This window comes from Corvus moneduloides, chromosome 5 (genome assembly GCF_009650955.1).
Source record: "Corvus moneduloides isolate bCorMon1 chromosome 5, bCorMon1.pri, whole genome shotgun sequence".
Lineage (NCBI taxonomy): Eukaryota > Metazoa > Chordata > Aves > Passeriformes > Corvidae > Corvus > Corvus moneduloides.
This window is the reverse complement of record NC_045480.1, coordinates 26,382,382-26,393,963: the sequence shown is the minus strand read 5'-3', so window position 1 is coordinate 26,393,963 and position 11,582 is coordinate 26,382,382. Positions and strand designations below refer to the sequence as shown.

Below are 11,582 nucleotides of genomic sequence, written 5' to 3'. Positions count from 1 at the left end.
AATTTCAACCGAAACGGTTGTCAAGCACTGGAACAGGCTGCCCAGGGAAGGGGTGGAGACACCATCCCTTGAGGAATTTGAAAGCCGTATAGATGTGGCACTTGGGGACATGGTTCAATGGTGGACGTGGCAGCGCTGGGTTAACGGTTGGACTGGGTGAGCTCACACCTTCTCCAAGCTGGAGCACTCCGTGACCCAGGCACAGAGCCACAGCCCCGGCTCCGAACCCGGCCGCCTGAGGACTGCCCGGCGCCGGCCCGCCCGCCGCGCGGGGAGCGCTGGGAGCTGTAGTCGCGCTGCCGCGGGAGCACCGGCGGCGCCGCCGCTTCCACCGCCGGGCGGAGCGGCCAGGCCGGGCTGGGCCGGCCGGAGCGCTCCCCGCGGGGCGGCTGTGCCAGCGGGGAGGAGGCGGAGGGTCTGGTCCTGCCGCTGTCCTTCGCTCTCTGGCGGGGGACAAATGGAGGCTCCGTGGCGCCAGGGCGGCCGGGGCCGCGGCCGCGCCAGGCCCGGGGACGAGCTCGCCGCCCGCTCTGGGGCGGCCGCCCGGCCCCCGGCCCCGAGGGGCCGCGGCGGTGCCCGCGCTGCGGCAGCAGGGACCATCGGCGAGAGGGCCAGCGGTGAGTGTCGCGTCCTGCCCTCTACCCGTGCTGCCGGGCCCCGGACTGGGGAGCCGGCGGTGGCCCGGAGCCCCTGCAGGTGGCCAGGTCGGGGCTGTCCCAGGCGTCGCGGGCAAGGGAGGCTGGCGGGCCCTGGCCCCGCTCCCGCGCTGCTTGGTGGTGGCGAGCCGGTGTTCGCCATGTGCCGTATCGTGCCTGCAGCTTCCTGCCGGGGAGGGACGCGGAGGCCCCAGGCAGTGGCCAGGAGAGAGGGGCTAAGCAGTCACCAGGGTGCACAGGGTGCACGGTCTTCTTCTTGGAGCAGAAGAGTAAAGTGTGAAGTAATGGATGAAACATCTGTTCCTTAGCACGGTTGGAAACAGCCAGGGGAGTTGCTCGGTAGAAACATCGTTTGGTGCGCTGGTCAGGGACACACTTCCCTCCCGTCTGGGAAAGGTGCGGGCTTTCGGTGCGCGCGGCAGCTGTGACTGCAAGTTCATCCTCGGGAAATATACCAGAGAAGTGCCAAAGACAGAGCTCTTTTAAGTGGCGGTATAGTTTCTTAAGAAGAGCCTTAAAACTAAACTTGACGAAACCCCTGTAAATATATTGGGTCTAGTAGGCTAATATGGAAAGCTAGCGATCTCCTGAAGACCTTTATGTCTCCATCATATTTTGTCTTAAAGGTACTTTAGTTTATTGTGAACTCTGTTTTTTGTTCCTCCGAGTGAGAACCTGTTTCTATTTCACATACAGTAACTTAAAATAAGGTTACATTAAAAACTCACTCACTTTTAATGTTGCTGACTGTGAAATAGCATGAACACACTATTGCAATAAAGAGCTGTTGAATTTGAGGGAGATCAGTGAAAGTCATAATTTAAGAAATAACAAATGCTGGAGAAATACCTGTATGGTATCTGCATATTATAACAACTGTAAATTTTTTATAAACAAACGGCGTGTTTTGGTTTTTTCTTCCTCATGCTATGACAGTTGTGTTTGTGTGGGATGTGTGGGGTTTTTTTTAAGTATCCTTTTCATAAAGCAGCATTATAGTTGCATATATTCTGGTATATTTGGTTGGATTTGTCAGCAGTAATTGACAGATTTTGACAGATAATTCCTGCTGTGAATTTTATGATAATGCACAGTAAAGAAGTAAATACAATTTATCTCTTGTATGGTATTGAAAATGTAGTGATGTAATACTCTTAAAAATATAAAATCAGCAAACTCTGTAAATAAAAGGACAATTGAAAGTATGTAGAACTGAGTGTGGTGTTTACAGTTAACTGCCATGGTATTAATCATCATTGGTATTTTCTCTTAATAGAATTATCTTCACTGAAGAAATTTGATGAAATTAAGAAGGCTAATCAGGCTGCAGCAAAAAAGCTAGTTGAAGACCAATTAAGCTCCTCATCTGAAGATGATGATGAAGATGCTGAAGTAAAACAAGGGAAGATTTTGGACAAAACATTTACCATTTACACCAGTCAAACTGGTAATGGTTTTTCATTTATTGACTTTTATTTTGGTATGAAAGCATAAACAATGCAGTATCACTGTGTATTAGAATTTTTCTGTAATTGGAAGGAAGGCACTCTATCATGATGTCTTGCATTAAAAGTATTTTTTCCCAGCAGCGCATGCTGGCTGTACTTGTCTTTTCATGCAGAAGCAGTGGTATAGTTTTAAACTGTCTTAAGTGTGGCTTTTTAAATAATACATGAATGGCTTTATTCAGAGAAAAAATACTTTTGCAGCAGTCTCAACATGTACAGAATAACAGATCAAACATTACTGATTGCTTTAAAAATCTTTATACATTAAAGATGGAGATGCAAGTGAACTGGAACGTACGAGACAGTACATGAATGAGGCTTTCCAGTCAGGGGCTATGACTTGTCTCATCTGCATCGCTTCAGTTAAAAGGAACCAAGCTGTAAGTACTTTACAGTAACCTTTTAGAACAAAACAAATGTAACTGTCTGAATAACTTGTATTATATTATTGAGGTTATTCTTGGGATTGAAAGCTTTAAAATGGTAAGAGTACTAAATGCAATATTTAGCATCTTTGGATTTTGAAACACTGGAAGACATAAGTGGTTATATGTGTAGCTTGTAATTGGAATATGTCTTTTGTTGTCATATGTTTGTTATAGTGTAAAATAGCTATTTTTAAGTTTAGGATAGTAGTGTGTGGCAAAAGATAAGTGCTTGAATGCCAGTGCTTGCAATTGTGTATTCAATAAGCTATGGAGTAGCAAATCAAAATATTAAATACTAGGAAGTTAAGAGATATTATTGTTAGATTTACAGCAGGGAAGCTAAGATAAACTTTGCTGCCCTCAGTGCTGATCAGGTGGAAGGGAAGTGTGTGTGTCAGAGAAGTTTGTCCTATTTCATATAGGTACATTTTATATGGGAGAGATTTCAGGACAAATATTTTTTCTTTCTGTTAGAGTTACTTGAATCAAAAACATGTTTGCAACTGTATGTTTAACATTAAAAAGAAAAGATGCGTAGAAAATATTTTAATTTCTTATGATAGATATGCACAGACTACAAGTACCTGATGAAACTGTAGTCAGTAACTTCTTTCTAAAAAGAAATGCAATATATTTTTTATGAATTCTTAAGATATTTAATCCAAATTCTTTCAGACCTTAATGAATATTTTTAGCTTGACTTTTGACATTCTATGGCTCTTGATAGAGTTAATCTTATCTCAGCAGAAGTGAGATGATTTGGTAACTTGGAAGTCTTCTTTTATAACTCAGTGGTTTGCTAATTGTCTTGAATCTTTATAATTTCAGCCAAGTCTGTTTGTTTACATAATATCTCCTGCTTGGCTTTAGTTTTGGGAAGTTAGTTACCATAGTTCTAGCAACTTATGTCATTGGCACTGTCCTCTGTAAGTTAATGGGGAAAGTCTCTGTATTTTCACAGTATTGTTTCATAACATTGTCTTAAGTTATTAAAAAAAAATTAAAGTTAAAATTTTCTTCTGCACTTTTCTTACCAAATTGTTATAGGTTTGGGTAAAGCCAAAGTCATCTTTATGGTGCCAGGTGGTGCAATAATGGACAGTGGCACAAACTGGGCCTTGGGAGGTGCAGATTGGATACTAGGAAGGTAGTATGACACCTGGAGTAGCTTGCTCAGGATGGTTGTGGAGTCCCCATCCCTCAGGACTTTCCAGCTTTGCTAGGCAAAGCTGTGTCTGAACGGGGCTAAGCTGGCAATAGTCCTGCTTTGGGGATCAGTTTGTGCTACATGACCTCCAACAGTGTGTTGAAATCAACATTTCTCTGATTATCGGAGTATTTTGGGCTCCATTAGCCTTGGCAAAAACTTCCCATGGGAGTCAGAAAAAAAGATTATAGGTCTGAATCTATAACAGTAAAACTGCCTGTATTGATCTAACAATGGGTATAACCTATCTTTGAAAAACCATTTTTAAAGGGAAAAATAGCAAGCTTATAGTTTTTTAGATATTACGGATGTTCATCAATGGAAACAGAAACCTCATTTAAAGCAATTGACATTTGATGTCTGCTCTTTAGGTCTGGAGCTGTTGTGGATGCTTTTGTATATTTCATCTGGTGTGTATCCAAAAGTGGGCCAAGGACAGCCTTTTTCTTGTATCTTCTCCTTTGACGGATGATGATTTTGGGAAGAAAGATTATCCCTGGCCATGGTGAGCTCCTCATGGTACATTTACAAAGTTACTTCTGTTGGGAAGATCATGCAAATTGGTGTTACTTTAGAAGGAATGGTACTTGTAAATGATGTGCACAACAAAAACAAAGAGTTTAGAAGACTGACTTTTCTATTGATTTTTAAAATTATTTGTAAGTTTTTGTTAATATGATTCAGAAAAATTTCTCAGGGATATTAAAACCTTGCTGCATCAAATTGTTTTAACCTCTGAGAAGGTAACTTACCTGTCATGTGTCTCAGCTTATGACATTTATTTCTGAATGGCTTTACATATTTTTCACTTTCAAAGTTGGCTCCATGAAATAAGTTTAAAAAGGATTGTCAAATGGCAAGATGTAGGGATTTATTATTTATTTTTTTAGTCTCAGTATAATCCAAACATTAAATCAGGTCTTGTAGTTTTACTTGAGGTGGTATAAAGAAGAAGGTAATAATGTGACTGCAAGAATAAAATTTTCTAAGCAGGTTTGCTTAGGAAATAAAGTGTCAGTTGTTGGCTGGCAGCATCGCAAGTTTTAATGCTTCTTCTACTATGAACTCATTTTGTGTTTAAACATATTGTTTATAATGAAAAAAATTCCAGGCAAATGGTACTTTATTTTACATTTGAAGACATGTTAAAGCTATGCTATCACTATTGAGAAATGGTTCACGGTCTGTAATGCATTATATCAAGGCAAATTGATGTTTTATTTGATAAAAGTGAGTGCATAGGACTTTCAAAGTCCCTATTCTTCTGTGAGGGGGACCTTCTTTTCTGTGGTCTTTTCCCAGTGTAGCCAGAAATGCAAACTATTTTGTTTCTCCTTCCTTGTGTTGCCTCCCTTGTCCATGGCTTGCAGGGGGCCTGTTGGGCCTGTGGCACTTTATAAGTTCCAGACCTCTAGTCTCTATACCTTTAGCAATAATGTATGTTTTAACTTCTGTCAACAAGGGTAAAAAATGAAGGTGTACATCTTGAATCTAAAGTCTTTCAGATAAAATTCTAATTATTACGCATAGTTTTAATAGTGTTACTAAACTTTGTTTTATGTGGCTAATAGACTGCTACTAGTAAACCCCTGGTTTTTAATCCCTTTGTTTTTCAATTGGTACTATTTGAGTAGGTTAACTGTTGCATTCTTTTAGATTCTTTTGCTGTGCTGAATTTTTATCTATGTATATTCTTAGAGAAAAGAAATTGCATTGACAAGACAATTCCGTAGATATAATAATGAATGTATTGTAAAATCTGACATATAGAAAGACCTTTATTCTTTGTTGCTGTATATTGTTATTATTTGTTACAGTAGTTGTAAAAATGTTAATTGGTAGCATTGAAACAGTCTTGGGAAGCCAAAATGATAAAAACTGCTTTTTTTTTTTTTTAGTTTAAAAGAATTGCTTTACTTTTCACTCCTTTTTCCCTTGTAGTCCAAAATGTAGGTTTGAATACAAACGCTCTGAAACTCCCAGTAGGTATTACTGTTACTGTGGAAAAGTGGAGAATCCAACAGTGGATCCATGGCTGGTACCTCACTCCTGTGGTCAGATATGTGAGAGGGAATTCAAACCTTCCTGTGGCCACAAATGTTTGCTGCTTTGTCATCCAGGTAAATCCTTTGTGTGTCTTGGTTGTGTCACCTGTATTTAGGTACCTGTTACACAGTTCAACTTAAAATCTGTTAAGTATATTTAAAATTCTCAGAGTAAAAGAGATGTAGTCAAGGCTGCATTTGCTGAATGGTTGTTAGCAAGATATTCTTTTTGCTGTAATTAGGACCCTGTCCACCTTGCCCAAAGATGGTCACAACAACCTGTCACTGTAAGAAAGCCAAACCAGTGCCCCGAAGGTGCAGTGCCAAGGAGTGGTCTTGCCGCCTGCCGTGTGGACGAACATTGCTGTGTGGACAACATGTTTGTGAGAATCCCTGTCATGCAGGTAGACCAGCCTTTTTAACTTCAGAGCAGGTTGTTGCTGTTGTTAAAATACATCATCCTTTTGCGATTCCTACTCTTAATGTCACTTTGCAACTACATACAGGAGATTGTCAGCCTTGTCCACGTGTCAGTACACAACGGTGTACCTGTGGAAGACAGACAGCAGAGAGACTTTGTGCAAGTCCTCAGTGGCAGTGTGATCAGGTATGCTGAAGCTATCCTTTTTAATTTATTTCTCACCTTTATAAAATTTGATTATTTGGTGTATTAAAGATTGGAGAAATGTATCCAGTAAGAAAAAATGATTTTTTAACTTTTGAAAGTGCAACCACAAATATAAACAGCATTGTTTGAGAAGAGATTTAGTTGGTGGCTCAGCTAATTTTTTATAGTAGTTCAAATGTTACTGTTCTGGGGTTAAGCTAGCAGTGCATTTAACTTCATATACACTTTTTCTTGTACTGGAGGTTGAAATTTCAGCTGCTGCCTTCAAAAATAAGACTGAAACCACAGCTTATTAGACAAGAGTTTCTTGCTTATTTTTAGGACCGTAGCAGAATGAAAGCTTTGTGATTAATTCTTTGAAGTATATTTGCAGCCTGTGCTTAAGACCAAGGCTATGGATTGACAGACTGGAAAAAATAAAAATAATTTTAAAAAATTAAGTGGCAGGGGGAAGGCTGCACCAGGAGGTACTTGGTCATTTTGATCCCAGTAAGAAAGGTACTTGGCCTCTGTGAAGTATCAATTAAAATGCAGTTTTTTTCAGCTAACACTATAGAGAAAAGGAGTATAATCTAAAGAATAGTATGTCCCTTTAGATCTCTGGAACCCCAAGCTGTGCAGCATTGAACGGGCTGTGATACATGTGCAGCATACAGTGCAGACCCCATTTTGGTTGTTGAAGGTATTGTAGGATATTCTTACAAGAAAGCATCCTTGATCATAATTTCTACAGTCAAACAGAAAGAGTATTCAGATGAGAACTTCTTGCTGCACTTTTAGATAAAGGCAAGGACATGCAGACAGTCTAATCACTGGTACCAAGTGCGAGCTGCCTCCAATCTCTTCTGCTACAGTAAGTTTATCCTGTAGTCAAAGTGTATGTGCAGTACAATGTGGGCCTGAAGGCTGAGCTGTGTATGCAGCACAGCACAGACCTGGGACCACTCAGGTTTTCTGAAACACTAACTCCTCACTGTACTGTGGTCTTCCAGACAGGATCACTGCAGGGATGATCAGTTTTATTTGGTGAACTCAGCAAATACAAGATTTATTAACAAAAATCAGAAAAAATGAAATTCCATCCAGAAGCATCTCACTCCTGCTTTTTGCTCTTGGCTTGCTTTGGCTTGGTATGTAGTTCCATTACATTGCGTTCACTTGGTTTCTCTGAATTTCTCAGGTGTGTGGGAAGTGTTTGCCATGTGGCAATCACACATGTGAACAAGTTTGTCATGCTGGTCCCTGTGGAGACTGTCCTCGTTCTGGGAAAAGGTCCTGTCCATGTGGAAAAACAAGTAAGCTACTTTTTTTTTTTTAAATGATAAATTGAATAAAAAGTCCTCCAGTCTTTCACAGTCAGTAGTCTAGGCTAATTCTGCAGTGTGGCGTCCATAAAAAGTTCTCATAGTCAACCATGACAGTATATTAACTTTTTTTGCATAGCTTTCAAAGCTTTTTTTAGCACCAGGGGTTTAATTTGTGATGTGAATAACTGAGTAATTCTAAAGAAGCTTTTGAAAAAACAAAAGACAACTGTCATCTGAATTTATTGTACATTGCATTTTTTTCCTAAATATTTTGGCTTTTTTTTCCCTAAATGTTTACTTGTACTTCTCTCTCTTCATCTAGAGTTTACATTGCCTTGTACAGAAGATGTGCCCACCTGTGGTGATAGTTGTGACAAAGTTCTGGAGTGTGGCATCCATAAATGTTCACAGCGCTGTCATCGGGGTCCCTGTGAAATATGCAGACAGGTTAGTCTTCCTGAAGCATGTTCACATTTTTTTTGGGCGCTTAAACTATATGCCTGGAACAGTGCAAGTCACCTGAGGAAAATGAAATAATATCTATCACAAAATCTGTGACTTTGTTTATTAAAAACAACATGTTCTTTCATTATTCCCCTCCCACCCCAACACAGTTCTGAATAAGTAGTTGAGCATTGTGTTGAGTTGAGGCTGTACCTGGATGAGTGTATTGCTTTGGCTTGGTTTTGTTTTGTTTTTTAAAATTTTTATGTCCTAAAAGACACTTAATTTTTTCTCCATCTTTTCTAGCTTCCTTCTGGCTTTGTCTTTCTATGATATTCCTTCATTAGTGAAATTGAAGGTGGTGTGACATAACATTATTTTCTTCTTTGTAAGAAAATTAAGTTTTACTGTACTCTAGATATCTCTGGAGCTCCTGTGGTCTGGCCTACAAAGCCATTGCTCTGTCAGGTCTCAGTTGTCTCTTCCTGAACCAGCTTTGGCTACGAAGTCTAGGTGATAGTAGTTATCACATGACAGCCATGATGAAGGGCAGATAAACCTGCTCATCTACTTCTTAAATTATCTGTATACGCTATGGGTGCAGGAGAGGTACTTTTTTGTATGAATTTGTTTTGCAATTATGCTTGTCATCTTGCACGACACACTTGGCATTGTGTATACAATGTAATGTTACTTTCCCTTGAACTTTCCTTTACAGATAGTAGTAGAATGTTTTATTTTCTTTTTTTTCTCTTGCGTTAAAAATACCCTGCCTTTTTTTCCCTGTCTTGCTGCCCAGGAGGTTGAAAAACAGTGTCGCTGTGGAAAGCACACCAAGCGCATGCCGTGTCATAAGCCATATCTGTGTGAAACAAAGTGTACTAAAATCCGTGATTGTCAAAAGCACCAGTGTCGGAGGAAGGTAAGTGCCCAGATACAATCTTTCTCAAATGCATTCTTTAGCTCACTTCTTAAAAAGTCTAGATAACATAACATCAATTTGTTGCTCCACCTCATGTTATTGTATAGAAAGAGGAGCTTATTTCCATGCCACTGAAACTTAATTTTCAGTGTACCAGAATTCTCTGAAAAGGATGACATCAGGTAAAACTCACTGGCCTTATAAACAGGGAGAGGATTTTGACAACTTTCCAGTTCCAGAAGGCAGTTTTGCTTTCCAATTCTTGAGTAGTCACTGATGCTTTATGCATTCTGCAGTAGTTAAATCAATTTATTTCCCTACTTTGTAGGAAGAGCTGGGAATCACTTATAACTTGGCAGCCCAGCATTCCATACCACCTTCAAATACACACCAGTGCAAGCAGCAGTGGTCTGACAGTTGGGAATTGGAGTTTTGTTTCCCTTCTTCTTTGAAGTCAAAAGGAATGATTGATACTCAGAAGTATCTTTTGAGTTTATTCATTCAAGAGACCCTGAAAGTTGCCTGCTATTTGTGAATTAATACATTGTGAAAGTTGGACTACTTACCACAAATAGGCATGAAAAGATACAGTTTTACTCTTAGGTTTTTTTGAGTATTATTGTTATAGTGAATTTACTTTGTGTGAAAAGATTACAAAACAAGTAAATGCAATGTTGGCAGCTCTGTGATGAAAAATCCAGATTTCTTGTTGGAAGGAGGGTGCCTTTCAAGTTAATAGAAAATATGATGTTCTCTCCTGACATGGCATCCACCGATGTGATGGTTTTGTGGAATGTTCTCATTCTTTCACATTACTGATTTATATAAGAATAAAAAATAGATAACTGGTCTTGAAGTTAACTGACCTTTACTACAAAGGTAAAAATGTATTAAAAAAAAAAGGTTAGTAACATTTTTCTGCCAGGGACAATATAGCATAAAAATGGAAAAAATTGCAGAGTAGTGAGGTAAACTGTCAGATGTCCTATCTTCTGAAATTATTTTGGATTAAAATATTATAATAATTTGAACTTTTAAATGTTCTTATGCTTTTTTGAAGCCCTCTGCCTTTTTAGTGTTTTGAATGATGCATTCGAATGTGCGTTCTCTTGTTATTTTCTAATACAATTTTTTTTTTTAAACCACTTTACAGGTGGCCTTTTTTCTGGAATGAGTTTGAGGAAATTTCACTAAAGTGCACTGACATTTCTTAAAATAAGTATTGAAAAAATGAGATAGTGGAAGAGGGAAAGTATATACCAGAAATTTCTGTTTCCAGTTATTAGACTTTTTGTTATTTTTAATAGTGCTGTTCTGGAAACTGTCCACCTTGTGATCAAGTCTGTGGGCGGACTCTCGGCTGCAGAAATCACAAATGTCCTTCAGGCTGCCACAGAGGTAAGAACAGGTGAAGAATCCTTGTAGTGATGGAATGTTGTTTACTTTTGCCAAATTTCATGCTTGCAGGACTGTGTGTGGTGCTTAATAAATTCTCTCCATTGTTGCATGTGGGCTTTTTGTGGGGGCAGTGTGTTTGAAAGTGCTGGTTAGAACTTAAGGACTTACATAGTGGCAACCTGTGTTTTTACCTGGTGATTTTGCTTAATATTGTTCCTCTGAAAATGCTCTTGTCTCCAGCTGTGTAATTCAAAAGCCATGGCTTTTGAGTAATTTTTCCCAATAATTCTGTTCACTGAATATGCATTACAAAGTCCAAATACATACAGAAATGACTGCTGCTGATTGAGTCTGAATGGTTTTAAAAAATCCTAGAATGCAACATGTGGTGGTACAAGCAGGCTTAAAAAAAAAAAAAAAAAGATGGAATTTGAATGTATATTGGTATCCTACCAGTAAAAGAAAATAAGAACTTGTTACTGACTATAAGAAGGATAACAAAAAAGTTTGCTTCTGAATCCAGTGACCTTGGTTAAAAGGATACTGGAAACACACAAAATTACCTGGCAGATTGCTTTGATATTTGCTTGGTTGGGGGTTAAATTGGAATGACTGAAAAACTGTCTGCCTTCTCAGCAATTTTCCCCACAGAAGCTGCTGCCCTGCTGAAACAGCAGCCAAGTAGCCTCTGTAATTTCCCTTAGTATTCTGAAGTATAAGTTGCAACAGCTCATGAAATAATTTTCAACTTGTTCAGCCAGTCTTGCTTCTGAGGCAGTGACTCTTAGGAGGAGAGGACAGGTAAATGTGGTAGTTGTACCCGTTAACTTGCTATTAAATCTGTCACCACAAACTAGTGGTTTGATTTTTCTCTGTACACTGTGTCCCTTTTTTCTTTTCCTTTCCTTTCTTCGCCATCCCCTGTACCTCTCTAAAATCTTGTAAATACGTAATTTTTTGTGTACTGTCAGAAGAAGACTGATAACATTGTTTTTCCACATTAGTTTGGTTGATAACTAAATCATTGAATAAAATTCTG

The 11,582-nt window shown here is 39.3% G+C and overlaps 1 protein-coding gene across 2 annotated transcripts in view; it reads left to right on the top strand.

Annotated features, from left to right (window-relative positions):
- Positions 1 to 332: 332 nt before the first annotated feature.
- The window catches only part of NFXL1 (nuclear transcription factor, X-box binding like 1), a 54,118-nt gene continuing 42,868 nt past the window's right edge, over positions 333 to 11,582 (top strand). For both annotated transcript variants that reach the window (XM_032110140.1, XM_032110139.1), the window contains exons 1-11: positions 333 to 617; positions 1,933 to 2,103; positions 2,435 to 2,544; positions 4,171 to 4,304; positions 5,741 to 5,919; positions 6,087 to 6,248; positions 6,351 to 6,451; positions 7,653 to 7,767; positions 8,102 to 8,226; positions 9,023 to 9,145; positions 10,453 to 10,543. In XM_032110140.1, the coding sequence (XP_031966031.1) occupies positions 458 to 617; positions 1,933 to 2,103; positions 2,435 to 2,544; positions 4,171 to 4,304; positions 5,741 to 5,919; positions 6,087 to 6,248; positions 6,351 to 6,451; positions 7,653 to 7,767; positions 8,102 to 8,226; positions 9,023 to 9,145; positions 10,453 to 10,543 (1,471 nt within the window). In that variant the 5' untranslated portion in view covers positions 333 to 457. The remainder of the gene's footprint in view (positions 618 to 1,932; positions 2,104 to 2,434; positions 2,545 to 4,170; positions 4,305 to 5,740; positions 5,920 to 6,086; positions 6,249 to 6,350; positions 6,452 to 7,652; positions 7,768 to 8,101; positions 8,227 to 9,022; positions 9,146 to 10,452; positions 10,544 to 11,582) is intronic.